The sequence below is a fragment of the Acomys russatus genome, chromosome 5 (genome assembly GCF_903995435.1).
Source record: "Acomys russatus chromosome 5, mAcoRus1.1, whole genome shotgun sequence".
NCBI classification, from domain to species: Eukaryota; Metazoa; Chordata; class Mammalia; order Rodentia; family Muridae; genus Acomys; species Acomys russatus.
In genome coordinates, this window is record NC_067141.1 from 22,327,876 (window position 1) to 22,353,757 (window position 25,882).

At 46.4% G+C, this 25,882-nt stretch overlaps 1 protein-coding gene across 4 annotated transcripts in view; it reads right to left on the bottom strand.

Annotated features, from left to right (window-relative positions):
- Mob2 (MOB kinase activator 2) overlaps window positions 1-25,882 on the bottom strand; it is a 56,423-nt gene that overhangs the window by 3,373 nt on the left and 27,168 nt on the right. Inside the window, exons 1-3 of one of the 4 annotated variants that reach the window (XM_051145686.1) lie at window positions 13,238-13,488; window positions 4,414-4,574; window positions 4,146-4,239 (exon numbers count right to left, since the gene is read on the bottom strand). In XM_051145686.1, coding sequence (XP_051001643.1) covers window positions 4,146-4,239; window positions 4,414-4,574; window positions 13,238-13,347 — 365 coding nt within the window. In that variant the 5' untranslated portion in view covers window positions 13,348-13,488. Of the gene's footprint in view, window positions 1-4,145; window positions 4,240-4,413; window positions 4,575-13,237; window positions 13,489-25,882 lie in introns of those variants that run through there. The other 3 variants (XM_051145687.1, XM_051145689.1, XM_051145688.1) reach the window with 3 other exon arrangements.

The window sequence follows — 25,882 nt, forward strand, 5'->3', positions numbered from 1 at the left end:
GAACTCTGATCTGACCCACTAACTTCTGTCACACCTTTGGTCAACACCATACTGTCTTGTCACTGGGACTTAACAGTAGATCTTCAAACTGTGGGCCTCCTCTAGTTGTACTGTTTCTGTGGCTACTCCAGACAGCCCTTCTATGTAAATTCCAGAACACAATAGCCTAGTAGCTAATAATTCTGATGGAGTTTTTAACTGAGAACATACTAAACCCGAGATTCGTTCCGCATAGATCTATATGGTAGGCTACTGTCTTCCAGCCCATAAACACTGTGTGGCTGTGTGTGTGCTGCTATCTTTGACTCCTCATTCCTAAACTTTTGTGGTTTCCAGAAAGAGTCCTGTGAAAGCTGTTTATACCTAAGCATTTTTATTGCCTCTGGAGTTACTCTAAATGGTTCTGATTAGTCAGGTTTTCAATCATAAACAGCTAGCACAGAGACCTTTGCTGGTCTTGTACAATTTACTTTGTTGCTGGACTCCTTCAGTCACAGTTGTGTTCTCTATGTGGCCTTTTCCTCCCTCTCCCTTGTCTCACTGAGCTGGATGAGCCCTCAAGTTTTCTTCTTCAAACAACAGTCGATTTCATGCCAGGTGTGTAAATCTGGAGAGGATCCTGCAGTTTCCTAGCTACCTTTGTAACATCTGTTGAATTCATAGCGAACTATTACACTTTCTAATGCTCATAATTCCTATCTTCTCTTTCATTTTTGTGTCTTGATATGGCTTATCAACTTCATTGCTATTCCCAAGCAAGCATGTATTTATTTCCCTTATAGTTTCTAGAAGTCAACATGAGTGACTTCCACTTGTGTTTTATGATTTCCTTTCTTCTGTCTACTTGCATTGGTTTTCGTTTTGCTCTGAGATCTCTGTCTGAAATGTGCACTTGGTGTTGTAAACTGCTCTTGCCACCTTGGGGCAGCTAAAGTCCACAAATCATCCCTCCTCCCTGCCCAATTCTCTTAAACAGGTTTTCTCTGGAGTCAGGACTCATCTCACTCATTACAACTCTCCTGCTTCAGCTTCTCAAGTGCTGGGATTACAGTCATGAATTACCAAACTTGGCTGAATTTCACAAATTTTAATACTTGGTATTTTTGCTTGTGTTTAGTTCAAACAAGCTTCTCATTGCCCTTGAGATTGTTTTTTCCCTGACCTATGGATCATCCAAAGTGTTTGGAAACTTGTCTGTTGTATCTCTCTCACTGACTTCCAGAATAACTCCACAATGATCAGATACCTTACTTAATATGACTTCAACTCTTTAAAAGTTGTCAAGGGCAACATCTTGTTTCATAAGCACTCCTTGTGAAGTTGAAAATAAGGTTCATTTTGCTGCCGGGATGGAATGTCCTTAAATGGCACCTCAGCCTCTCCCTCCCCTGGTCCTTCCCCATGCAGCTGGTGATTTGCTTTGTGAAGCTCTGCCATCTGGCACACAGACACTGAGAAACACCACAGGCTTGTTGAACAGCCCTTCCCAACTCATAACTTCCTTCTGCATCCTGGCTGATTTTAAGTTTCTGCTGCTATGAACACAGCTACTTCAGCTTTCATTTGGTAGTGTTTTTCTAGGTTTGTCATCTCCTACTGTTAGCTTTCCCACTTTATAGCATGTAAAGTGCCACTATGAGGCAAGAGCAGGTGGGTGGGGTACACCTGTGATCTCAACTGCCTGGCTGATAAAGACAAGAAGATGACACGCCCAGGTCAGCTTGGATACCGTGGCAGAATTCTGTCTCTCATAAAACTTTAAACAGAGCTGGGGATGTGGCTTGGTAGCAGAGTACCTGCTAGGAAGTGGGCTTCTGGAGGTGATCAAGCCACAATAGCAGAGCTCTCATGACCAGTGCTCATGCCTTTCAAAAGAGTTGCTGTCCACAAACCAAGAAGCTCTTCTCAGATTCTAAGCCTGGATCTGAACTTACAGTCCATGAGAAATATACCAGTGCTGTTTAGTAGCCTCTGTCATGGGCATTTGATTATGCCAGTCCAGACAAATAACAGTGAATATGTTTCTCATAGGGAAGCTCAGATTTAGTTCTACTAGAATATTTTCATAAAAATCTCTTTGGACACTCTCATGCTCACACTGTGGGAGTCACTCATCTGCTGGCCTTAGATCACTATTGTTGGCTTTCTGCTTGTTCTGTTTTTTCATCTTTATACTTCCACGCTCTTGCTTTATTTAGGGCTATATCCCTCTACCTCCTTTAGCTATCCCACTTCAATTTACCTATTTATGGTTCTGACTGTATGTTTTTGTGTCATTTTTGAATTGCTTAAAGAATTTCAAAGTACATACGCTCAATATTTTGCTCAGAGCTTGGCATCATCTGGGGAAAGTTGGTCACCAACAGAACATGGGCACCTCTCACTATGATGGCTTCCATGTCCCTTCTAGGAACCCCAAGAATGTGTCAGATCACATTTTATTTCACTCTCAACTTCTGAGAGTTCCAGAGAAAAGTCTGTATTTCTCCAGTTCCTGTGACTCTTCATTTGTGCTGTCACACAGCTGAAGAACTAGTCGTAATGCTCCTGCAGTAGGTCAGACAGCTTGCAGTGGTCCATTTCACTGTGCTCCTGAAGGACATGGCTGCTGGATATGGAATGTGAAGCAATACTTCGTCCCTGTGTCACCTGAAACATGGGGCTGGTTCCCCAAGCCATGGGCCTGTACTGTGCTTGGTGTCTAAGCTAGTTCACATATCAGTCTTTAAAGGTTTGCTCAGCTCTGCTAATATAAAAGGATGTCTCTGACGGACCTATTTGGCCATGTTTCTGAATATGTCTTGGCCCCCTGATCCCAATGCTGGTCTTTGGGGGTCATCCTGCAGGTGCTACAAGGATGGAAATGAGACCTAGGCTAGTTGCAGACTCTCCTCAACCTAAACAAACCTCTAGGGCTGGTACACAGCAAGGAGTTCTGTGGATTTCTGGCTAACCCCCTTTCTCTTTCAAATTAGTTTTGAATTTCCAAAATCTCTTGGTCTCACATGATTCCTGCAAGGGGATTATGGTAGGAATCACTAAATGATACCATAAAGTGAGCAAAAGCAAAAGGCTTAGATGCCCAGGCTCTCCAGCATACACCATATGCAGGTCTGTATAATACTAGCTCCTATGCTCTTGGGAAAGCTTTTCCCAAATTCACCACTAAAAGGCACATGGGAGAAGCCAGGGAAGAGACATGCTGTTTGACATTGTCTAGGCTGTTCACACACTCTCAAGTGCTACCTCAGAATCTGTCATGGGTCTGTCCTATACACACCAAGCTTGTTCCTAAAAGGCTACCCTACTTTCCCTGGCAATGCTTAGCTGCCACCTGAGCCTCCTGGGGAACAGAAAGCTGGCTCTATTCCCCACTACATCACCAGAAACTGAGCTGTAGTTGCTACAGCTATTTGAGTAGGCCTAACTGGCCGAGGCAGAGGGGACTCCTGTCACCTGCTTACAGCAGACTCTTGAGAGCAGAACTCAGTTGTCTTGGGAGAGCTGCATCTACAGGGAGGACTGCTTGAGTGTACAACACACACACACACACACACACACACACACACACACACACACACACACAGCATCTTGATGACAAGGAGCTATCATGAAAGATCTTCCATCTCCTTGGCCACATCCGGCCTTCTTCCTTCACTAGCATAGTTACTCCTACCATCAACCCAGGGATGCTGGCAAACATGTGACATCCAGTGGCTTTCCAATGTGCAAAGCAAAGTGAGGTATCATAGAGCCCCTGAAGATATCTGCATATTACAGCACTGAATGTACAAATACACTCAGAAGAAAGAGCTGCTGGCATTAAACCTGTTCAGAAGTTGTCAATAAGACAACCTACTAGTAGAATCAGCCTGCTCACTTAACCCCACAGCTCTCAGGCCACTGAGCCCTCTGTTGGCTCAGGGATCATTTAAGCATGGCCTGCCTTTGGCCTCTGATGGTACCCAGCAGAGACACTTATGCTGGGCCCCTGGTCCCTCAGGTACAGAAGACGCTGCCTAGCCTTAGATTGTGCAGGGAATCCAGGTAAGAATATAGTCAGAGAAGCTGGTAGCCCAGACTGCAAGGTCAACCACAGCCCATCCCACACTCCCAACAGGTGCTATGGCCAGGCTGCTACTCACGTGTTGCACACAGCCATTGTCTGACACGTCTCTCCTGTGCAAAATTCTGAGATTGTGCTATACTGCAGGTTGATGTGGTGAAAAAATGTCGTTGCTGGAAGAGAAGCAAAGGGCCAGATGAGTAAACACCCCTGCTCCAGCTGGTGTGACAGGGAGTGGGTTCAGCTGAGTTCAGCCTGTCCATTGACCACTGTTCTGGGGGTAGTTGGAGATCGGGGGAGGCTCCCTGCCCTGCAGCTGCTGTACCCGCCTCCCCACCCGCACGCACTGTTGCTGGCCAGCCACTCGTTGAGGTCGATCTCCCGGGGCAGCACTACCAGCTCCTTGAACTCAAAGTCAGTGATCCTGGACTTGGTATGCTCCGGCTCCAGGTACACCTTTTTCTCCTCTGTAGCTGGTTTCTTGCCGTTTGGCTTAGCTTTAGACTTCCTGCCAAGAAAGAAAGGACGGCATGATCACCACATGTCCTACCTGGGCCCAAACCACAGGGGTCCAAGGAAGGACTCTGAACATCGGGATAATTAAGTCAGATGCAAGGAAGGAAAGAGGCCACCAAAGTCCAGACTTCTCTGGGCAATTAGGTGACTATGCTATAATAGGCCAAACCAACCGGTCATGACCCCATAGAATTCCTGGTGGATAGCTCTATGGAGCAGTGCTGCAACACAGCTGTGACAGCAGGGGGCAGCATCTGATGCATGAAGCATAAATCTTTTTCAAAAAGCTGCTCTTCCAAAGGAAAACTTAAGTTCTGAGAGTCTAAGAAAGTGTTATAAAGTATAAAGGTCTGGGGATGTAAAAGCTTAAATAAGTTTTGAGGGTCTTAAAAAAAAAACGTATAAAGGTCTAAGGATGTGAAATCTTAAGAAAGCTCTGAAGGTCTAAGAAAGTGAGTTGAAGTAATGAAAATGTTTCAGATTTCTTTCCTGCTCTGCTATTGTTATACTAAGATTTCAAAGGTTCAGAAAACCTATACTCAACAGTTCAACCAGACCACTCATGCAGTGGAGTATGGAGACTGGTCACCAACGGGTTGCCAGAAGGAGATACTTATCCCTTTAACACCTAACTTGATTTCTAGAACACCTGTCCCCTATGCTTACTTTCTTTGTGATCAAAATAGAGATTACTGTTGATGGTGACCAGAGACTTCTTGGTCTTGTAGGAGCCAGGAAGACGTTCTGTCTTTTATGCAGAATGGGGGATCTTCTATATCCTAATTAGGAGCCATGGCAGCCCAGATAGGAGACAGGGGTCATTGGTAAACTTTACTATAGCATTTATCACAGCTGCCCATAGTGCTACAAAGTCAGGGAGGATTAAATTTACTAACAACAGAAAGAGGTAGTCGTTGTCTTTTTTCCAGGGAGTAATGTTGCTTTAATGTCAACCAGTGGGGTATAGTAAAAAAATTAAGAGCTGACAACTCCAGATGTAATAGTTTCATTCCCCTGGCCAGCGCAGCATTGACAGTCCAATATGGAATTGGATACTATCCCTTCTTGCCCCTGATTCTCCTCCTTTTCTCCCTGCCCTCCTCAACTTAAAAGATTTATTTATTTATTATTTATACAGCATTCTATTTGCATGTGTACCTGAACGCCAGAAGAGGATACCAGATCTCATTATGGATGGTTGTGAGCCACCAAGTGGTTGCTGGGAATTGAACTCAGGACCTTTGGAAGAACAGAGTTCTTAATCTTTGAACTACCTCTCCAGCCCCTCTCCTCCTTTTAATTCTATTAGTCACACCCTGCCTTTTAAATCCTTGCCTAGATTTCTTCAACAACAGATCCAAAAGATTTCTAGCCAGACTTTTAATCAGTTGCTATTATAGGATTACTGGCTCCTGCAACTCCTGATTTATACCTTGACAGTGAAGATCATACTTGCCCAAAGATTTCAATGCCCCCATTCAACAGTAAGTAGTCTAATGATAACGCCCCCTTTCTGACCCTTGATTGTTTATCAATAGTAAACAAAAAGGGGGGGAATGTAATCCTCTCAAGTGACCCGGCCCCACCCCCGAGGATCTCCAACTGCCTGGCTCCATTCACACAACACTCTAATGGCCAAAATGGTCAGACCCAGTCCCTAGAGATAATGTAAATATATGATATGCAACCCCTGTGGTCATGACCATAGGCCAAGAACCACTGGCCTATCTAGCGCCTCCCTCCCACCCAGTTCCCTGCTGCTTCTCACCCACGCAGAGGCAGCCACCCTCTTGCGACTCTCCCAATCAATCTCTTATGGGAGGTTTGTTGTGCAGTGTGATTTTGTGGTAGTCCTTGGCTCCCAACTGCCAGGATACCCTTCCCTTCAGAGCTGTAGCACTTTCTTTGGGGAAAACTATAGCATTTACACTGGGGATACCTTTCCCCTCAAAGCTGTAACACTTACAAAGGGCCTTCCTGAGCAGAGGCCCCTCCAGACCACACCAAGGCTCTACCTTCCAGGCAGACCAGTTCCAGGAAGCTACAAAGCTACCATCAAAGCTTCCGAGGAAGGACTGCCCATGGGAGGTAGCAGGTTGCCAACCCATAGAGGGTACTCCAAGAACAGAGTACTTCTCCCCAATTGAGGCTAGCTTCTCCTTTAGGTCTTGCTGACATCCTCTACACTGATCAACATACTCTCACTGGCACACCCAGCCAGGGCACAACACTCCCACCTTGTTACCCTTCATGGAGTGAACAAGAAAAAACAACCTCAGGGCTAAGGCTCTGCCCCAGCACTGAGACTCCTTCCACTAGTTCCCATTTAAAGGCAGAGGCAATAAAAAGAATCTAGCCTCCTCACATACCGCATTGCACAGGACTCTTTGCTTCTACCTTATTTTGAAGAGTTGTTTGTTTTTAATAAAATTATGTTGCTGTGTTAACACACAGTGAGCTTATTAAGTGTATTTTTAAGGGCTGGAGAGATGGCTCAGAGGTTAAGGAGCACTGACTGCTCTTCAAAGGTCCTGAGTTCAATTCCCAGCAACCACATAGTGGCTCACAACCATCTATAAGATCTGGTTCCCTCTGCTGGCTTGCAGGAGTACATACAGGCAGAACATTGTATACATACATACATACAGACAAACAAATTTATTGTTTTCACTTAAATAGAGATCCTAAGTCCATGAAACAGCACACCCAAATCACACATATACTCAATTCCTCCAGGCCAGGTACTTCTCAAACACTGGTGGTAGCACTTGGAGAACAAGTTCCTAGGCAGGCACTGAGATGGGGTACGCCCTTTAAGAGAGAAGACCCACAGTGGCCCCCTGGCAGTGGCTACCTGGCCTGAGTTCTGTATGGGGTGGTAGGCCAGTAGGAGCAGGTGATTCTGTTCAAGTCTCTATCATGTAGCTAAGTCTGTGCCTGGTCAGGAAGAGTTTTTGACCTGAAGTCTCCATGATGAGCTCCTCAAGGCAATCAAGTCAAGGAGTCTGCAGATGTTCTTGGCTGGCCATGTCAGACCAACACACTGATAACAGGCCCTTCTAGGCAATGACCACACAATGCTAAAAATAAAGGAGACTGTACCAATCTCTGAACTGCCAGCTGGCACCACGTGTGTCTGACATGTTCAGGCTCAGGACAAGAGTACTGGGTGAGAAGTCTGAGAAGCACAATGAGTATTCCCATAGCGAAGCTGAGTCTTGTCCTCACATAATTAAATGAACTCTTCAGTGGTGAACATTCTGACTTCTAAAATGTAAGAAGTAAATTTATACTGGCATGAAGCCTTGTGACCAGAAAGGATGCTTTTTGATTTAAAAAACAAAACAAACAAACAAAAAAAAACCTCTCAGTATGGCGTTCTGTGGGAGGTGCTGGACAGTCAGGGGGCCAAGTACAGGAACACAGTTTGACCTTTTCTAGTAAGGCAACCAATTAATTGCAAGGAGCATAGACTATACAGGGCAAACAACAGATCAGGGGAGTGATGGGAGGAGCAGATCCTTTAGAGGGGTCCTCTGTCTCAGAAGCAGTCTCCTTAGGAGTGCCCATCTTGCTCCACAGGGGTAAGAGGCAGCCAGAGTACCCAGCAGGGAAGAACAGTGTGTTAAAGGAATGACTTCTAGAGTCACAGCATCCTTGCAAACAGGTGGGGGGTGGGGGTGGTACAGGAGATGGCCTTTGGCTCAGATTTCCACCAAGCCCACTCCAGGTGAGCCCTGCCTGTCCAGATGAAGCAAAATGTAGGCCTCAGGCTGGGGTAGCTGCTAGATACCTGTCTTTTTGACCCACACACACAGATAATTAGGCCAGCTACCATGCATGCAATCAGGAGGCAGCATGGCTTGGCTCTGAGTCCTGTCTTCCATAGCCCTGAGAAGCTACGTGGGGGTGGGGGTGGGGGGGAGAAAGGTCTTTCTGACTGTGACCTATTTTTTCCTTTCTTGTGCTTTGAAAGGTTGCTGATGGTTTATTTAAGAGAAAGAGGAAAGAAGAATGTTCCCTGAATGCCAGGGAAATGTTTTCCTTTTGGCTTCTCATGGCAGAGCCTACCCTTAAAAGGCGATTTGTGCTTGGCCTCCAGGGTAGGGCCAAAAGCAGCCAGAACCAGGCAGAGGACAGGGCACAGCAAAACCCAGCCTTTAGGCTGTGGCACAGCACAGGCTCTAAGGGAAACAGCACAGAAGTCTCTTAGGGCTGAAATGTAGGTGTGGGTGTACTAGACAGAAAGAGGGCTCTTCAAGGCCCCCTGGCATGAGCTTCTGGGTCTTGCAGGCCAGCAGTGTAGGCTTCAGCTTTTCTAAGAGTTGTGGACAAGCCCCAGGAGGGTCTCTACTTGCGTCTGTAGAACAAATCCACTCGTCATCCTCAGCACTTTTCTGAATGCTTGTCTTCCACTACTGATGTGTGCTGAGTTCACCTACTATTCAGTCAAAGAGCAAAGACCCACCTCTCTAATGCTGGGTATCAGGTCTGTAGTATCCTTAAATGGTAGGCTTTTCATAAGACTACCAAGCTACCTTTTGTCTTCTGTGTATCCTGTCCTGGAAACCAAGACTAAAGACAGGTTTGTGAGGCCCAAGCTGTCAAACCACTTCCATGCTCTGTGGCTTGAGATGTTTACCTGCACGCTAAAGGGAGTAAAGAAGGATAACTAGGAAGAGGCTGGTAGGAACCAGCCATCACAATAGCTCCCAAGCACAGTTCAGGACTCATTCAGGAAGTATATCCTATGAACAGCATCCTGCCCTTCCTCTCATTCCAGAGGAAGAGATAATTCCTCCAGGCCGAAGCTACTCCCCAACCTGGTAGGGAAAAGAGCTCCTGGAAGGCCTGCTTTCTGCTTTAATGGGCCACAGGGGCTTAAGGTGAAGTCAAAAGGGAGTGAGTAGATGGCCATGCTAGACACCACCATGTGCACACCAGGGCCCAAGCTTTTCCTGTTTAGTCACATCCTAACTAGCTGTTATCCCCATCAAACAGTTCCAACCTGAACCCTTGAGCATAGTACACTCTGGGACACTCTTGCCAACCTAAGTTTCTCAGCCCTAGTCATAGAGCCCTCATTCCATCAAGAAGAACAAGAGACAGCTCAGGGCTGTGGTAGTTGCTAATGGAAAGGCCTCTGCAGGACATCGAAAGTCCCAAACTCCAATTTCTTCCCTTTCCCTGAGGGGGGCTTAGCCAGGGCAATAGACTCATCTAGAGGACCAGTTCTAGTTCCTTTGCCAGTGTCTCTGTTTTCACTTGGTAGGATGAACAAACATCTCCCCGGTTCTGGGGCAAGCTGAAGAGACCATGGCATCAGTGGCTAGTCATGCCTGCATACCTGCCTGAGGTCACAGGCTTTTCTAGCTTCCCTTATACCACTTACCACTGTGACCCATGTGGAGGGAGAACTATACAGACAAGGCCTTGAGTTGCAGCACCGAGACTATAATATAGGGACTAGAGAGTGGGTGCCACATGTCAGTATACCCACAGAGCTGCTATGAGCTTCTGGGAAGATACCCCCAAAACAAAAGCCCACAACAGTGAGGCTGAGGCTGGTCCCCAATGAGAAGGGGCCTACTCAAAGTAAAATGCCTATTTCAGAGGCATCCAGGCCCTACCAGAATCACCTTTTTGCCTCCCACACATCTACCTGGCCTTAGCTTCCTTCTCCTTGTTTCAGCATCTCTGCTGCCACAGTGCTCTGTCCACCCTGCCCACATAGTAAACTCCCCCTAGTCCTCTAAGCCCTCATCTATCAAATGTCACATCTTCTATTCTAGCTGGCCACACCCCATGACACTGGATCCTTTGGCATCCCCAGCACTAGGTGTGAGTCAATCCTGGTCAACAGTCTGACTGACCTCTGAGGAGCAACAGAAATTTTCAGAGTTAAAAAAAGAATCAATTTCTGTGACAACGTGGTGTCCAGCATGAGTCTGGGGTGGCTCTGGATGCTGTGGTAGGAGGTAGGTTAGCAGCATCTTTCTGGAACCAGGATGATTAGATGCTATGTTGGCATCTGCTTTTGCCTTGCAGTGATGCTTAGCCTGCATCTTCTTCTAAGTCCCCATTTGGAGCTTCACCATGGCTTCCCTAGCCTCTGCCCCAACACAAATGCTCAAAAGCAAAGTACTTCAGGAAAAGGATGCTCAGACTTGGGGGAGACATACGTGGCAAGGCATGAGGACGAAGGGCTTAAGAATACTAGGGTCTGAGGCTGGTGGAGAAGGTATCCAAGATTCTTGAGGCAAAGTACATCACTCCAAGGAAGTAAACAACATTGGGTATGGACATCTCAGGCCTCTAGAGAAACAATGCATTTGCTTCCCATCCTGCTACCTGAACAGCCCAGAACAGTGAGGGGCTAGACAGAGTAGGAATTTAGCAATGAAGGATCAGAAGATAACCTCTAGAGGCCTGGAGTTTACATTAAGGAAGGAAATGCTAACATTGAGGAGCTAGAGGATAGCACTGAAGAAATGAATTTTAATGAAGAGAGGTATGGCAAACATGCAGGGGCATGAAGAGCTTAAAAACACAAGCCCTCCCAGACCAGGTCTGAAAACACTACTATTCAGGCAGAGTGCAGCTAGAAGCTAAAAGGAGAGTGGTGTGAGTCATTCTACTGGGACTCCTACATGCCTACAGTCTACTTAAGCATAGAATGTCCTCTTTCCCCATGACTGTAGGGGCCCTGTGACAACAGGGCACAAGCTGGCATGGCCCTCACAGCCCAGCCAAATACTCCCAGGCTCTCCCAAGGCCCTCAGCAGATGGGTAACCCACTGTTATATTCACTTTTTGTTACCAACTCTTCTGCAGCATCTATCATGGCCTAGGTCTCCGTGGGGCCTAGAAAGTTCATTGCTAATACTGGGAAGCCCATATCTGGACCAAGTTCTTACTCCATTGCCTAATGCCTGGCCTCAGAGGCCAAGACGAGAAGACCCTACTAGGCCCATCTTACCCCTCAGCATCACTATACTACACAGGTTGGGCTGGTCAGAAGCAGTGGAAAGTGTCACTGGAGCTCTCTCATAAGAGTATCCAAAACAATTAGTACCACCAGACAAGGCACACTTCCATCAGTGTTCCTAACCCAGTAAAGGACCCTCTGAGCTGGAAAACAAGGCAGAGGAGAGATAGATACATCAGGGCTGAGGTATGCCTAGATAGTACCCATTTATCCTTACTGAACTCAGTGTGATACTCAGGAAGGCTAGGCTAAAGTATCTCCCAATGGAACTTCCCTCAGTGTTGGCAGGCGAGTGCCATTCTTTAGCATCCCTGGAACTGATGTTGGTGTCTGTTATCCACACATATGTAGAAGCACACACATAAGCATGTGTGAAGTCTTCTATGTACTGCTATGAATCACATTCCAAATTAGGGAAGATGATGCCACCACCTTGCTTGGCATTGTTATAAAACTTCACATTGAAATTGACAAGTCTTGCTTGCCTTATCTGTGGACACTCCCTGTTGAGATGCTCAGGTAATGATGTGGTAGCAATGGTCCAGAGGAGCAGGTAGGGTCAGAGGTGACCATGGACAGGCAGGTGCACAGACACATGCATCCTAGAATTCACCAGCCACTTACAAGGGGCTATTACAGGCTGAATTCATGTCAAAGCCTCACCAAGAGTTCTGCTTTGGGAGTTCAGTTAAAAGAAGCACTGGAAAATCAAATGCTATTTACTTTCATTTTAAACAATAATGGTCCTGCTGGGCATGGTGGCATACATCTTTAATCCTAGCACTCAGGCAGGGGCAGACAGATCTCTGTGAGTTGAAACTCGCCTAATCTACATATCAAGCTCCAGGATAACCAATGCTACACAATAAGACTGTCTAAAAAAAAAAAAAAAAAGGCGAGAAGGGAGGGAAGGAAGAAGAGAGAGAGGGAGAGAAGGGGAGGAAGGAGGGAGAAGGGGGGAGGGAAAGAAAAAAAGGCAAACACAAGATTCCTGCACTGAAGGAAAACTGGACTCCAAAAGGCAGTGCCTTTTCCCTCATGGCTGAGGAGCACAGTCCTGTCTAAAGTTACCTTGAAACTGCCACCCTACAAGCAAGTCATGCACACCCATCCACTTGCATTCCACACCGTGTCTCCCCCCAACCCCCATCCCCGGCACCCCCAACTTGGAGAAAGAGCACCACCACAGGTCAGGAAAGTCTAAAAGCTTTCTTGGCAACATCTCAGTAGCAGCTAACATACAACAAGCACGTGGTATATGCCATGTCACTTCTCTGGACACTCAAGGACAGGCTCCAGGACATCCTTGCTTTGGGCAGCCAAGGCCCATGCCCAAGAGACAGCCATTGGCCAAAACATATGAGCTCAGCCAAACTTGCTGGCGATAAAGCCACTCACTGGCCAGCAGTCTCCCAAGGAAACAAGGTAGGACTCCTATCTGACAATCAAGGAGCGCAGTGCAGAGGGCTGGCTGCTCCTGGGTAGCATGCAGTTGGCTCAGTTGCTAGACTGGCCAAGCTGCATCAATTACCCCAGCACCACGCCCAAGGATGGCACACCCACCTCACTGCAGGCCCAGCACAGCACAGCAGGCTGCTTTACTAAGAAGGCAATCAGGGCCAGAGCCAACCACAACCCTGACAGACTGCCTTTGGGCAAGCTGTTACCTGAGCACTTTGCTGACGGCCTGAAGCACCATTTTGCAGTGAAGTCCAGTTTTAGGAGGGTGGCTGAGTAGAGTTCGCTCTGAAGGGAGACCACAATGCTCTCCAAACATGATGTGGGACAGCAGAGCTGGTGAGGGAAAGTGGAGTCCAGGCAATGTTGCTCTGGGCTCCCTCCCTCGGAAGTGCCCTCCGCCCTTGCTCTAGGCCAATGAGGACTGCTGCGGAGACAAACAGTTGCTCCCTTTACATAGTAAGGGCCGCCCAGGCTGGTGAAATACGGGAGTGCCTGAACTGCTTTTTCAAAGTGACGGAAAGCTGGCTGGGCAGGGTGGAATCAGCAAGAGCAGAAGGGAGGAGACAGGGTGGACCCAGCAGTTGGAACGGCCTGTCAGAGAGGTCCAAGTCACACCTGGAGGCCCTCCCTTGGCACCTAGGCCTAGGGCTGAACATAGCCCTGAAGAGAGAAGCCTGGAAACCAGCAGGCAGGCAAGGCTTCTTCAAGAAACACACACAGAACAGGGACCTATAGGCAATTAGGGCCCCTACAGAGTACACACAAGCTGCTGCTACTCTGCAAGTGGGTCTCACACAAGCTTTTTAAAAGGAGCCAGCAAGCTTCTGGATAGGACTGTTCATCAGGCCTGCCAGCCAGCACCACTGCCACTAAGAGCCAAAGGCAGCAGAAGTTTCTAGAACACTTCATGGGCACCTAAATTGTGTAGTTATGGCCTTCTTTTGGGGAGGCCATCAAGCTTAGAAATCAAATACCTGGGGGTGGTCACTCCCATCCTCTCTCATCCTGAACTCCATTGCAGTGTCAGAGTAGTCAACATGGACAGACAGGGAGGTACTGCCCCTAAGTTACACTACGGTTTGGGTAGGAGCCAAGTCTCATGCTGCTGCCAATCAAGAGATGGACACTGTAGAACTTCTCCACAGAGATGACAGGTATGAATTAGGCTTGGGTGTTTTGTGTATCTTCTCTAGAGTTAGACAGAGGCTATGGGAAGAAGAAAAAAGATGGTCCTTTCTTATCCTCCCACTCAGGGATCCCACATGATTTGTCTCTGAGCCAGGAGGCCTGGCTCTCCTGGCTGGGCTGTCTGCAAGGTCTCCAATGCACGGAGCCTCTCTCTTCTCATGAAAGAAAAGGCTTGTTCAGCCACAAGCTGATCCTTTGAATAATATACTTCCTGAGTAGCAGTGCATTAACATGTGCTAGATGTGTAAAGAAGCAGAAACAACAACAACAACAACGACGACGACCAGGAAAGAAAGCCAGTGCAAACAGATCCAGAGATGGCAGTGATGCTGAGTAACTGAACCCCATAAGCAGGTTATTTGTCAACTTTTGGAAGTTAAAAACAGTATCCAAATGAACAACAACACACAAACATGTAAGTCAAACGGTCACATGGTGAAATAAGACCCTAATGACACTGAGAAGGCAGCTGGCTAAAGAGCAGAAGACCAGAACACAAAACAAGCATCAGTGGTGTACAATGGTGGAAACGCAGAAAGAGGCTGGCCAAATGGTACAGGGCCTAAAGTCCTGGGAGGATGAGGACAGAAAACCATCAAAAAATTTATTCAGGACAGAAGCATGATCTGATTTGTGCTGCTCTCAGGTTTCTCTGGTTGTGGTATATGCTAATGGGGATGGATCAAAAAATCTGGGCTAGCAGCTTCTGCAAGCATTGAGGTACATGGGGTGAGAAGCACTTGCCCAACATGCTCTGGAGACAGTGCCAGGACCTGACAGTGGCTTGGTATGGATGATGGAAGAGATGGCATCCAGTATGGCTTCTAGCCACTTCATACTTGCATCATTTTATTCTGTCTTAAAGAAAGAGCTTGCTTAGTTTACAATTCTGAAGTTCAGTGGCCCTATTTTGTCAGAAAGAAAAACAAACAAACAAAATCCACATCAAATATTTATTTTTATTACCATCTTTTTGATTTTATTACTTTATGTATATGGGTGTCTGCATATATGTCTATACCACATGTGTGTCTGGTACCTATAGAGGCCAGGATATAGGTATACTCTATACCTATAGAGTATAGGATTCCCTGGAACTGGAGTAATGGGTGGTTGTAAGCTGTCATATGTGTGCTGGGAATCAAGCTCCAGTCCTCTGGAAGAGCAACCAGTGCTTGTAACCGACTGAGTCAACTCTCCAGCTTCTTATCAACCACCTTTTCGCTGACTGGATTCCAAGGTGTTATATGAGAGATTTCTCTAATCCTAATCACCCACTGAAGCTCTTGCCTCTGAACATCATGGTAAGAACCAGTCTCCACTGATTAATGTCTCACAGTAGAGATTAAATTCAACACATTCTCAAACCATATTCCACCAGAGCAGCACCTATCAGAATGGCTAAAGTAAAGTGCTAATAAGAACATGGGACATTCCTTAATCATTATTGGAGGGAGTCCAAAATGGCCAACTAGTCTGGCAAACAGTTTGAAGGTATTCTAAAAAGTTAAACAGAAAATTACCACATGACTCAACCACTTCTCTCCTGGGCATGTGACCTAGAGAAATGAAAACTATGTCAAAATAAAGGTATGAAATCATTCAGTGGAGAAAGGAATGTGTCGGTAAGAAACAGTGGTAAATCCCATCTTATACCCAGATGCATCAGAAAACTAAAACAAAGCTTGGAGGTACCTCCGCCAAGCCCAGAACAGCACTAAATTAAAAAGAGGAGGGGAAAAAAAAAGAATCTTGCCAACATTTAAACAAATACAAACTTTTAAAAAATGCTACCCCCCCCCAAAAAAAAAGGGCTTGGGGATGGAAAGACAGCTCAGTGATTAAGAGTAGTGGATACTCTCCCAAAAGACCTGGGTTCTAGTCCCAGAATTCATATGATAGCTCACAAAACATCTAAAACTCAGTTCTAGAGCATGTGATACCCTCTTCTGGCCTCCAAAGGTACCAACCACACACATGGTACACAGACACAGATGCAGGCAAAACATTCATATACCTAAAATAAAAATAAATCAAGAGTATTTTGTTAGGTACATGTAACCTATGGTTACCTACTTTGTTCATTTTATAGTTAATGATTGATCTGTACTCATTAAATACGTAAGTCCTACAGCTGAATGGTTTAAAGAAAAGACAATCCTGTTTTCAAGAGCTAAAGACTGAACAAGACATATTACAAAGGCAGACAAGCATGCAGTGTTCTGGCTAGTTTTATGTCAACCTGGCACAAACTAGGGTCATCTGGGAAGAGGGAGTCTTAATCCAGAAAAACCTCTCTATAGAACTCACCTATAGGACATTTTCTTGATTGATAATTGATATGAGAGGACCCAGCCCATTGTGAGTGGTGCCACCTTGGGTAGGTCCTGGATGATATAAAAAAGCAGGTAGAACAAGCTATGATGAGCAAACTGGTAAACAGCACTCCTCCATGGCCTCTGCGTCAGTTCCTGCCTCCAGGTTCCTGCCTTGATTTCCTGCCCCAACTTTCCTGGATGACAGATTACAAGCTTCAAGATTTGAAAACAAAAGCCAAAAAACCCTCCTCCCTCCTCAACTTATTTTTGGTTACAGTAGTTCTGTCTCAGCAATAGAAAGCCTATCTAAGACATAGGCCACTATGCGTAAAAAAGTGCTTAGCAGGGCTGGTTGCTGGGAAGTATGTATTCCACATATACCCCTAGCTCACTCCCTCACCATGCTACCTGAGACAGAGTGGCTCAAGCCAAACAGAATGCAAATACATGACAAGATGGGTAAAAGATGGAGGCAGCCAGAAAAGGAACACAACACCGACGGGGATAGAAAATGGAATGACTGATTTGGGAAACAGCTGGTGGTTTCTTTTAAAGTTACACCAAGCCAGTAATTCTATAGCTAAACACTCACCCAAGAGAAAACAGAATTGTCTGTCCATGTTTTAAGATTTAAGCAAGAACATGGCCGCAGTTAGAAAGCAAAAGCCTTGCTCTAAAAGGGCGAGAGAAGCCTTCTCTTGGATGGCACTACCCAATGATGAGTAGAGCTCAGCTGAAGAGCTAGTGCAAACGAGCTACAAGCAGTATGATTTTGAACATGTGACAAGAAAGTACAGCAGATGTGCAGCTATATTTGTGGGAGTACCTGAGTACCTCTTCACTGGATTGCCACTGGAGACGCAAACTCAAAGAGAATTCTTCTGGTCTCAAGACCCAGGTTTTCTCTGCCATCAAACAGCTCAGCACACCCAGATCAAAGAAAGCAAGGGCCGAGGACCAAATCACCCTGACCCTGACTGATGTCAGAAGTTACATGGAGTCAGATTTGGAGAGCACCTGATAGTAGAGGGGAAAGTACTACACAGCTGCAGGAAAAGAAACAATGAAAATTTCTGTCTTCTGTGTGTGTACACCTCAGACTCCACAGTTAAACAAGAGCAATTAAGCAAATCAGAAACTATGGAGCTACAGGTATCGCAAGCACATCTTTCAAACCAAGGTCCATAGAAGAAAGCCAGTGAACAAAATAAGGACTAAGTTTCATCTCCTTTAAAAACAAACAACCACGAGTCAAACTATGAGAATTGACAGTTTTTGAGACAATGGAGAGATATAAGGCAACAGAGGACATTGATTTCTTAGAAACAACCAGGGACCCCCACCTGCTGTATGACAGACTTTGTTCAGAGGGGCACAGTAGAAATCCAGCAGGCTGCTGAGTTTAGACAACCTAAATTCTAGGCAAGGCACCTGGAGGGTAATGTCAGAACCCTCAGATACCTGAGAGGAGAGGTCTATCAAAAGCTCCACTAAGGCCTGAGAGTTGACCAAAGCACGTACATAAAAATACTGTAAGGTAAAAGTGCTACTTGAGGTCTAAGGGACATCCAAGAAGCTCAGTCATCTCCTGGGTGTCCAGTAAAGCACAATGAAGGTTTAGAAAAAGAATCACCTCCGTGGGATGTCCTCCTCAACCACCTCAGACATCCCACAAGATGTCTATTAGCATCTCATACTCAGCTAGACCTGACTCCTGTCCTCCTAGCTTCTTAGTCCTCCCTGGTACCCTCACAGACCCTACACATCATAGCCATCAGAGGATCATGATGGCTCTACACACAACAAACATTGGAATTAGTCTCTCCTGCCCTATTATTGAAACAGACCCCGCCTCATGAGCTCTTGTCCATTGCTACTCTAAATCCCACCACACCCACATCACACCCACCCCCTCCCATACTTCTGCTGTGTGTGTGGAGCAGGTTTCCATACTTGGGTCTCCAGTAGCCAAGCAAGACCCCCAGGGCCAGGCTAGAAAGGCCCATTCCATAGACTCAGGCTGTTCTCTGGTCCCACAAGGAGGAGCAAGAATGAACTAGAAAAAAAGAGTGTCTAGTGGTCAGTGCTGGAATCAGTCTCAGAGTAAGAAGCTAGCATCACAAGAATCTACAGACCCTGACTATACAGAGTATTTTGCCAGACACCTTAGGGTAATAAAGTCCTTCACTGGCTCCTGTCTTCAGGCTTCCAAAACATCTGAGCTCCTTTGTCCCAGACTCCAGGCAGGCACTCCCCCAGAGTCCAAGAGTCTCAGGCAGTGGGTGATGGTGAGACACTCTTTGTTCTGGTTACTTCCAGACAATGCATATTATTTATTTATGTATTTATTTATTTTTTGGTGTGCCACAAAGTTCAAAACTACCATGATAGGCTATGTCTTTCCAGCCGGGGAAGGAAGGCTCCCTGAGAGCCCTTATCCTTTTCCATGAAGGCCTCTTGCATATAAGTGCCTCATCTACCCTATGTGCTACACCAAGATTCTGGGTGGCAGAAAAATAGCCCACTCAGGGGCTTGGGCCAATCAGCTCCTTTCAGGAGTATGAGCAGCCTGAGTAAATGGATGGATGCAGGTAGCCCAAATGGCTACAGCAGTAGCTATAGACGCCCTTCAGGCCATAGGGCCTCCATACCTGCTCTGCTGTTAGGTATCCTCTACATGGGGCAGACTCAAATCCTGCTGCCAACTAGTTGTCAATCCCAGAGTAATTTCAAGCTGGACTGGTTAGAAAGGGATACCCTGTGCAGGAGGAGTCAGACAAGGACACCAAGCAGTTGCTTTCTGACTTTATACAAACCACAGGCTGAAATTCCAAGAAAGGAGAAAAAGAAAGCCACTCCCTGGGAATCCTCCATGTGCCAGGCAGCACAAGGATTGCCACAAGGCTGAAGAGATGGCTCAGCATTTAAGAACATTTGTTCTTTTAGAGAACCTGAGTTAAATTCCCAGGACTCACATGGTAGCTCACAGCCACCTGTAACTCCAGTTCTGGTGATAGCCAATAACTTCTTCTGACCTCTGTAGGCACCAGGCATAGACATCGTGTACAGATGTACATGTGAGGAAAAAGTGATATACACAGAATAAAATTAATAAATCTTTTTTAAACTCAGTTAAATCCCATTAAAAAGGAAGGAAGGAAGGAAGGAAGGAAGGAAGGAAGGAAGGAAGGAAACCAAAGAAACTGGCACAGACACAGACACATTAGTTTCCAACATAGCTGCTGGGAGAGTAGAGAGCTCACACAGGACCCCTGGAAGGTGAGCAGACTGTTTTCCTCTCAAGCCTGACCTTAGCAAACAAACAAATTTGAAGTCACTGAAAAATAATCAATGGAGAAAGCTGTCCTCTTTTTAGAGCAAACAAGCACTGCCTGTGAACTTGGGTCCTAGAACGCCCAAATGACTCCTGATGTCAGTGGACACCTGGGTGGAGGGATCACCAAGACTGCCCAGGAAAGAGAGGCACACACCAAATGAACTGAACTGAAGAGGAAGTGTGAAGGTTCTGGCATGGTTGGCCACCTTACAGACATTGTGTAAAAATTGACTCCTAAGGTCTAGGAACAACAACTGAAAAATGGGGACAAAGACCTTTTTTCTTACATCAATAGCAGGTGGCCATAAAGCTTGCACCTAGGAGAAACATCTACCTGTAGCTCAGCAGAACCCCCCTAACCCTATAAGAGCATCAGATCAGGTATTTCCATACCCACAATGGGTGTTTAACCCATTTAACCCACACAGAGCTCTTGTCCTACTTTCCCTTTCCTGTTACTGTGATAAAATACTGAACAAAAGCAACTTTACAGAAAATAACGGTTTATTTGGCTTACCTAGTCAGTCTGCCATTGTGGGGAGAGTCGATGAGTCTAGTCATATCGAGTGAAGAGCAGAGAGAATAAATACATGCACTATTAACTGCTTAGTTAATTTTCTCCACTCTGTCCAGTCCAGGATCCAAACCCAGTGAATGGAGCCATCCACAGTAGGAAAAGGTCTGCCTGCCTCAATTTAAGATAATCAAAATAATCCCCTACAGACCTGTTCACAGGCCAGCCTGATGGTGTCAAGTAGACAGTTACAGCCATCACAAGCCCAATTTTTCAAATTCCTAATCACACAGAACAGGGAAGCCGACATGCCCATGGCAGAATTCCAACCAACTGGAGAAGCAGCTATTTAACTCTACTCAATCCATTGCATTATAGTATTTTCCTCAGAAGTGTGACCTAACAGAACAAAATCTAGTGCATCTTTCTTTCATGTGGTGTTCAGGGAGGGCTGTAAACACCAAAGCTGTGTGCAAAGCTGTACTCATACCCGTGTGTAGATCTGTGTGTCCTCCCATCTCTGGCTCTCTCTATGCCATCTAGCCACACAGCAGCCAAAAGACCCTAAGTAATTTTGCCCTGAGAGTGTGTGAAGGCTCCCTCAGAACTAAGGTCAGCTCTGAACCACTTTCTCTCACTTTCCTCCCTGCATCATGAAGCCCTTCATTCTCTTCACTGCAGTCACACACTCAGGAGCTGTAAACTATCTGCCCTGCTCCATTACCCCACCAGTAAGTCCCAAGAAGAAGTATGTCACCTGCTTCCTCCTGACCACCCCAACATCTACAGTAACACTGGGAATGAGATGGGGCCATGAATGAGTGGAGTGACCTCACTGCACTGCTAGCAATTTCCTCATTCAGCTTTTACACAGTGGCATTGAGGTCACGTTGTTACCTCTGGCCCCTTATATGCATAACTGTTTAGGCCTCTGTCACCTTCTCTGCTGAAGAAAAGATACTGGCTCACTATTGCCAGTGTCAAAACCACATCCTGTTGGCCTATTCTCTCATTTACTCACAGCTAACACAAGAAGCACAAGGCCCCAGATCACTGGATGCAGCCAGTTTGCCCAGGGGGAGAGGAAAGTACTTCATTCAACACACCTCCTGGTAGCTGTCATATGCCCAAGCACAGCCTGAACTATAGCTGGACACTCAAAATATCAAGGGCGGAGGAGTGGATCATTCCACCTTCACCTTTTCTATGCCCGTTTGCCCTAATAAGAGAAGACAGAAAATTGAGTACTGACGCCCAACCTCAGGAAACAAGCACAGACAAAGCAAAGGGCACAAGTGAACAAGTAGCTGGGCGGTGGTGGCACACGCCTTTAATCCCAGCACTCGGGAGGCAGAGGCAGGCGCATTGCGGTGAGTTCGAGGCCAGCCTGGTGTACAAAGTGAGTCCAGGACAGCCAAGACTACACAGAGAAACCCTGTCTCAAAAAAAAAAAAAAATCAATCAACCAACCAACCAACCAACAAGTGGAGAAGTGGAGACAGCCCAGGAACAGAAAAAGCAGACACTCAGTTCCCTAACCAAAAGAGCAGCCGCCCAGACAAATCACAGTTAAAAAAACAAAACAAAACTAGTGAACCCAAATTACAAATATTTGTACTGCAAAAATTGCCATTAAAAAAAAAAAAACCAAAGATGGACCACAAGCTAGAAAATATTTCCTTATCGTATAGAGGACACCACAGATTTTTTTTTAAATTGGCAAAGGTTTTAAAAGACAAAGTGGCTTAAAAGGTACATGCAAAGAGCCAGGCGAGGTGGCGCATACCTGTAATCCCAGCACCAGGGAGGCAGAGGCAGGCGCATTGCGGTGAGTTCGAGGCCAGCCTGGTCTACAAAGCAAGTCCAGGACATAGAGAAACCCTGTCTCAAAAAACAAAAACAAACAAAAAAGGAGTACATGCAAAGAAATGTCTGGATAGTAAGGAACCCAGGTAGGACCACAGTGAGAGCATTCCACTACTGTAGAGGACTAATACCGGGACTGGGTGAGCAAGTGGAGTGGAGGGACACAGGACACAAAGACTGAGGCAGATGACAACTGGTAAACGGGGCCCACTGCTCCCAGCAACTACTCCATCTTTGGAGGTCCAGACGAAAAGTGAACTGTGAACTCTCATAGAAGTTTTAACCTGTCTTTGAATGCTGGAAACCACCTAAACAACTATCAGCAGGTAAAATAACCTGAATGTCATCCACACAAGACATAGTCTCACAGCAACCACAGGCATAAAACGTAAAATAAGCACCAACTGCACAGCCCAAGCTGAGACATTAAGACCAGGGCAACCTAGGAGTCCCTTTCTATGACATTTCATCAGAAATAAATGGAAAACTAAAGACAGGTGGGCAATGGCTGAGGGCAAAGCTAGAAACGGCTTCAGAGGCTCTTTGTAGTGTAGTGTAGTTTATGGCTACATGGGTTTGTCAGTGTGTGTGTGCCTAAGAACATGCCTTAAATTGCTGAGTCGCTCTAAACACATTACATTCCAGGAGAATGAGCACTCAGCACAGCTTACACTAGAGGACATCCTGGAGGCTGTGCCAAGTGAGGGAACAGCACTGAGTATCCACTCAAGAGTCTAGGACAAGTAAGGCAACCCCACAGCACTGGACTTGCAGAGATGGCTCCTGAGAGGGCTAAGAAGGGTCACTGTGAAACCAGGGAGGAAGTTCTGGGAACTTCTGTGTCCTACACAACCTAACGCTCACAATGATGGTGCTGGAGCCATTAGGATCATCACTTTTCTGCAGTGCTGAGATAGAGCCCAGGGCCTCACACATACTATATCAATGCTGTACTTCTGAGCTCCATCTACAGCTATAAGTCCCATTCTCTGATTTTTCAGATTAAAAAAATCACTGTAACAAAGATAGAAGAAAGGAAAGGAAGGTGTTAGGGCTAACAGTACTCCCTCTAAGCTACATCCTCCAGTGTAAACATGTCCACTGTGGGAAAGGTCCTGTATACAAACAGTAATACTCAAAACAATTGTGCTAGTTCCTGAGTGAGAAGTCACTGTTTCACTGATGGACATGGCCCAGAAACAACCTAAGAAAGCCTCAACTGTTCACTAACATCCTAGTAGTCACAAGAAAAGGAGCTCCTAGTGATAGCACATGTCTTTAATACCAGCAATTGGGAGGCAGAGGCAGGCAGAGCTCTGTGAGTTCAAAGCCAGCCTGGTCTACAAAGAGAGTCCAGGACAGCCAGGGCTCTGTGTACAAAAACACACTGTCTTGGAGGAAGAAAAGAAAAGAGGGAAGGAAGGAAGGAAAGAAGGAAGGAAGCTGCCATACAAGCTGGAGACATAGGGAAGAGTTTTCAGAACCAGCTTACTTATCAGCATCATGCACCCAGAAGAAAGGGATCTATCTGAGGTAGAAGTTGGTGGCAAGCCTTCCCTTGCAGTGACCCAGCCCTCTTACCTCAAGTCTATTCCACATGGTTTCCTGTACTGGCAGCCCAGTACTGGAGCCTTTATGCTTGATTACCTCCAAGGGGACAAATCCACAGGGAAAGGAGGCAACCATATTTATGCTCATGTAGCTAGAGTGATGCTCCTGTGCCAGGACTCCAGGGCCCTTCACCAGGATTTTGTACTTGCCTCAGGAGACAAGTCCATTCCTTCTTGGGGCTTCAAAGAAGCTGCTGTGAGCTCTACCCCTAAACCGACCACTGTTCCCACAATCCAGCCAATGATGCTGGAACTCAGCACCTGTTTCTTCACATGTTGAACTGAGAAAATAAGGACAGAAACATCCTATCAGGAGGAGCCTCCCTTCCATAGCTGTCAATCTGGGACCTGGCCAGACCAGGCCAATATACAATGTAGAAAGGGGTAGGCAGTGTGCCAGAGTATCTCAGCTATAAGAAGAGGCCAATGGGCTGGAAAGATGGCTCAGAGGTTAAGAGCATCATCTGCTCTTCCAAAGGTCCCGAGTTCAACTCCCAGCTCACAAGCATCTATAATGAGATCTGGGGCCCTCTTCTCGCCTGCAGGTGTACATGCAGGCTGAACACTGTATAAATAATAAATAAATATATTTTTTAAGAGGCCAACTGGAACCCCACATGCCTTGCAAACTCACAGCTCAGCCACAAGAAGTCAACAAGGGTCCCATCTCCAAGGCAGCAAGCAGAGGACTCACAGGGGCCATACAGCAGGCCAAACATCCTCCTAAAGTAAAGATTAGGCACTAATTGTGAGGAAGCAGCAGCAAGGTAAGGCAAGGTAAAGCTAGAAAGAAAGTGCTGCCTGGTACATTCAAGGAGGAAGAGGAGGAAGGCTAGAAGGCAGAGAAATGTACTACCATGCTATCCAAATCCTTGTTCCAAGTTCATATCCCAGCAGAAACTGAACAATTAAAGAGGCTGTTGGAGCCTACATAGTCACCTTGCCTGGCCCAGCTGTTATACTAACAGGTGGGCAGGGGTGTTAATGGGCCTCAGAATCTCTTCCTTTCTGATGCCCTACACTCACAGGCTACAGCACATGGTAAATGGGAAGGAAGTCTAGGAAGGAAGGAAGATTTATGTTTATGGATAAGGCATGCCCTGTACTGGAGAGGCAAAGAACCAGTTCTAGGCTCATCTACAGTCACAGGTGGGCCCTACACCCACCACCAAAGAGACTACTCACAATCCAGGAGCTTGTAGGTTCCAAAACCAAGTCCATTCATAGCAGGAAGACTGTAACATCCTGCCTATCACACACCCTTGGCATATCACCAAGCTGTACAGGCCCTGAGCACAGGCAGCCAGCAAAGGGCAACGGCCAGCCCTGCCAAGCTGCCCCTCCCTGCCTGATGGTATAAAAACCTCAGCTGCAAAATATAGCCTAGCTCAGTTCACAGGAAGGAGGCAGAGAGCCATACACAAGAGGGAGGCAGCAGCTCTGACATGGCTGGCCAGAAGGAGCAGAGCTGTTCAGAGCCTGCTGGGTACCTGCTCCCTGAGTGTTGGGCTATGTGGCCCCTCCGATTCTGCCCTTCCAAACTATATACCAGGCAAGGAAGCCCCCACAGAGACCTTACTGTGGTACTCTAACCGAAAAACTGGCAATCAGTAGAGTTTTGGTGGGTTTTTCCCCCAAAGGAAAAGCCTGCAATCCAGAAACATAGGGAAGTAAAACTTTCAGAGATAGAAAGACAGAGAAACTGTCTATCTGAGAAAAATGAAAGGGTACTTCTATAGAAGAATAAGAGACATCTCCAGAGGAGAATGCAGAGGATCCAAATGCAGACAGCTCCTCCTAGGACTGGCCCCGGCCCCAGCCCATCAGGAACACTACCTGATGCAGGTAGGAAAGCCTAGGCCCATTGATGCAGAAGTGCAGTTTCAATCACACAGCATGGTATACACTCCTCCAGGGCTGTGCCTGGCATATGGCTCTAAGGAGGAGGAGTCACAAACCACCAAGTGGGCTCTAAGATCTGAGAGGTCAGTGCAGCATTGGCACTGTCCTTGTTTGTT